General features: G+C 41.4%; 1 protein-coding gene across 1 annotated transcript in view; it reads left to right on the top strand.

Annotated features, from left to right (window-relative positions):
• Nucleotides 1–303: 303 nt before the first annotated feature.
• Nucleotides 304–3,620, top strand: part of LOC122546493 (pepsin A-like) — a gene marked incomplete at its 3' end in the record, with an annotated part of 7,634 nt that continues 4,317 nt past the window's right edge. Inside the window, exons 1-2 of the mRNA XM_043685191.1 lie at nucleotides 304–439; nucleotides 3,244–3,362. Of these exons, the coding sequence (XP_043541126.1) occupies nucleotides 310–439; nucleotides 3,244–3,362 (249 nt within the window). The remainder of the gene's footprint in view (nucleotides 440–3,243; nucleotides 3,363–3,620) is intronic.

Raw genomic sequence — 3,620 nt, 5'->3', positions numbered from 1 at the left:
TCTGGATGGGTTGCTCTTCGGCGGGTCAGTGTGGCCTGTTTCCACACTGTAAAGTAATCTAATCTAATCTATAAAAAAGTAATCTAGTCTAATCTGAAAGGCAGGAGAATGGGGTTGAGGAAACATATCAGTCAAGATCAAATGAGGGAGCAGACTCAATTGGCCAAATGGCCTAATTCTGGTCATATATCGTGTAGAACATCCAATAGACCTCGGTACAGCAAGAAGACAATCTGCCCAGTGTGTCTATAAATACTGAAACATTGTTTCACAAGCTTTAACCAAGTCTAACTTGTTTCTTCAACTACAATGTTCCTACAGATGTCTTATTATGGAACAATTAGCATCGGAACCCCACAACAAAGCTTCACAGTCATCTTTGACACTGGTTCATCAAACCTTTGGGTCCCATCAGTTTACTGTTCCAGCCAATCATGCAGTAAGTGTATTTAAACAGTCTTCCTAACTTTTGATCAGCATATTCACCCATTATGAGTGATCTGGGCACTGGCTGGGGAGTGGCCCAAGGACACAATGGATTGATCGTAAGTTAAAGGGCATACAAAACATCCCAAAAATAACTGAAGAGATTCAAGGATAGGGAATATTTGGTAGATCCAAACCTGATTGATTCAATAGACAGAACTTCTTGAAGCATTAACGGTCAAGCCAAGCAGGAAGTGGAGAGACCACCGACAGGGACTTCCTCTGGAATCAAGGCCCCTGGGGTGGAGGTCCTGCTGAGAGAGAGCTACTGGCCAACCAGAGGCTAGCGACACGTGTACTTAACAACACCATGGAGGAGGCCATGGCTGCTGCAAGGGAACAACCAAAGTCACAAAATCATTGAGCAATTCATTAGACATAGGGCAAAGACCATAAGGCACAGGAACAGAAGTAGGCCATTTAGGCCATCGGGTCAGCTCTGCCATTCAATGAAGTCATGGCTGTTCTGAAAAGCTACTTTTCTGGCTTTTCCCCATAACCCTTTACTGGTTACAAGTCTATCTATTTCAGGCCAGTATTTATTGCCTATCCCTAAATGTCCAGAGTGCAGTTAAGAATCAACCACAGGGCGGCACGGTGGCACAGTGGTTAGCACTGCAGCCTCACAGCGCCAGAGACCTCGGTTCAATTTCCACCTCAGATGTGCAGGTTAGGTGAAGGGGTATATGTAGGGGAATGAGGGTCTGGGTGGTTTGCGCTTCGGCGAGTCGCTGTCGACTTGTTGGGCTGAAGGGCCTGTTTCCACACTGTAACTAATCTAATCTAATCTAATCTAATTGCTATGGCACTGCAGTCAGGTAAAGGATCAGATACATTTCCAAGATGGTGTTAGTGAACCAGGTGTTTCTTTATTAAAATAAGCAATGCCGAGACCAAAGCTAGCAGTCTATCCCAGATTGTATTTTAACTGAATTCAAACTTCACCACCTGCCATGATGGGATTCAAACTCACCTCCCCAGAATATTAACCTAGGGTTCTGGTTTGTTAGCTCAGTGACATTGCCACTATTCCATCCACTTGGTCATTCATTGGTCATTTAAGGACCTCAATTGGTGTCAAAGTGTGAGGGTCAACTATAGGTACTCCCACCCAGAGTGTAATCCGAGGGGAGACGGGAGAGTGAGGTTTAGTCTTGCTGAATTCATGAACTACTTGCCTCCACATTCATCACTATGAAGTATAAGAAATTCCATCCAAATGAAAATACATTTGAAAATACTTTTTTATTTGCTGTCTGTACAGTTGTGATTTCCATTTGATGAGTTTTTGAGATAAATGGAAAGAAGAATTATATAACAACAAGGTCATGATGTCTAAGAAGGGTGTATGACAAAATAATCTAATGTGACAAAAAGTCGTGCTTTGGGTCTATTGGCTCTCACTCAGGAAATTAAGTTTAAACCAGATCCACAAAGTTGCACTCAACTGGTGGCATTTGTGCCTCTGAGGCAGAAGGTTGTGAGTTCAGGTTCCACTTCAAAGACTTAAGAAGGAAATATCTGGCTGGCATTCCAGTGCAATATTGAGAGAATGCTGCAGTGTTACAGCTACTGTCTTCTGAATGAGACATTGAACTGAGACATTGTTTGATCACAAGCACGCATTAAAAACAATCCCATCGCACTGTTTCAATAATGAGCAAAGGAGTTCTCTCCAGCATGTTGGCCAATGTCTAACCTTTAAACAAAGATGACAAATAAATCATCTAGTCATTATCACATTGCCGTTAGTGGAAGCTTTCTGTGCACAAATTGGCTGCTATGTTTCTAATGTTACAACAGTGACTATAATTTAAATTATTTCATTGGCTGTTAAGCACTTTGGCAATGGATGCATACAAGCTTTGTGTTCACACTGAAGTAAAAAGTTGCCCACATCAAAGCAACCTGGATCATCTGAGCTATTTCAATGCAATCATTAACTTATGGGACTCTGTTAACGAATAGTTTTAACCTGCTAGCTCATACGCCAAGCCAGATGATGATTCTGACAAGCAATAAAGAATGCTATGCTGGAGGTCAACTAATTTGGATGGTTGGTTTGTGATGGAGAGTGACCCGAACAGTGTGGGTTCAATTCCCACACCGGCTGAGGTTACCATGAAGGGCTCTCCTTCTCTCCCTTGCCTTAGAGGTTAACCACCACCAGTTACCCCTCTCTGTAATAAGAGAGTCTGGTAAGACCATGGTGACTTGATCTTTATTAGATAAGATGCCCTACAAGACCTTTGACCTCTTGTTAATATTGCTGGTTGTAAATGAGTCATTTTGCTCATGCTAACAAGGAGGTGATGGTGTGGTGTATTAATGTGAGATTATTAATCCAGAGACCCAGATAATGTTCTGAGGACCTGGGATCAAATCCCACCTTGACAGCTTATGGAATTGGAATTCAATAAAAATCCAGAATCAAAATTCTAGCGATGACTATGCAACAACTGTCTGGTTCACGAGTACCCTTTAGGGAAAGAAACTGCTGTCCTTCCCTACTCTGGCTTACATGTGACGTTAGACCGAGAGCAATGTTTTTGACAGTTAGGGGTGGGTGGAGAAAAAAATGTTGGTCCATTCAATGATGTTCACTTCTTGTGAATGAACTATCCCTCATTTAATGTGTGCAATTCAACAGAAACAAATAGTGCTACAAACAATTATACAGCAATTTTTATGGATGACCTGTGCTTGATTCAGTTATGAAATTAAATGACCAAATGATTAAAATGTTTACCTTTACAGCAAACCACAAGAAATTTTCACCAAGCAAGTCCTCAACGTTTCAGGCAACAAACCAACCAGTGTCTATTCAGTATGGTTCAGGCAGCATGACTGGGGTCCTGGGCTATGACACAGTCACTGTACGTATATTGTAACTTTTACCAATAATGTTATAATCAAATAAGGTCAAAATTCTTAAACTGCTCATATACATGTAACTTCCTTGTATATTAATATTTTGTAACATTTGATGCAAATCTTCAACTTGACCAGAAACTGATTAGACTGGCCAAATAAATACTATGGCTTAACCAAGCAGGTCAGAGGCGATAGGTTCTGTGAAATAACTCATCTTTGCTAAACAGCCAATGATGTGCCAGGTTTCTGAAAGTCGTTCA

The sequence above is a fragment of the Chiloscyllium plagiosum genome, unplaced genomic scaffold (assembly GCF_004010195.1).
Source record: "Chiloscyllium plagiosum isolate BGI_BamShark_2017 unplaced genomic scaffold, ASM401019v2 scaf_58392, whole genome shotgun sequence".
In the NCBI taxonomy this organism is placed as follows: domain Eukaryota; kingdom Metazoa; phylum Chordata; class Chondrichthyes; order Orectolobiformes; family Hemiscylliidae; genus Chiloscyllium; species Chiloscyllium plagiosum.
Note: the sequence above shows the minus strand (reverse complement) of the source record. Positions and strands in the feature narration are given on the sequence as shown.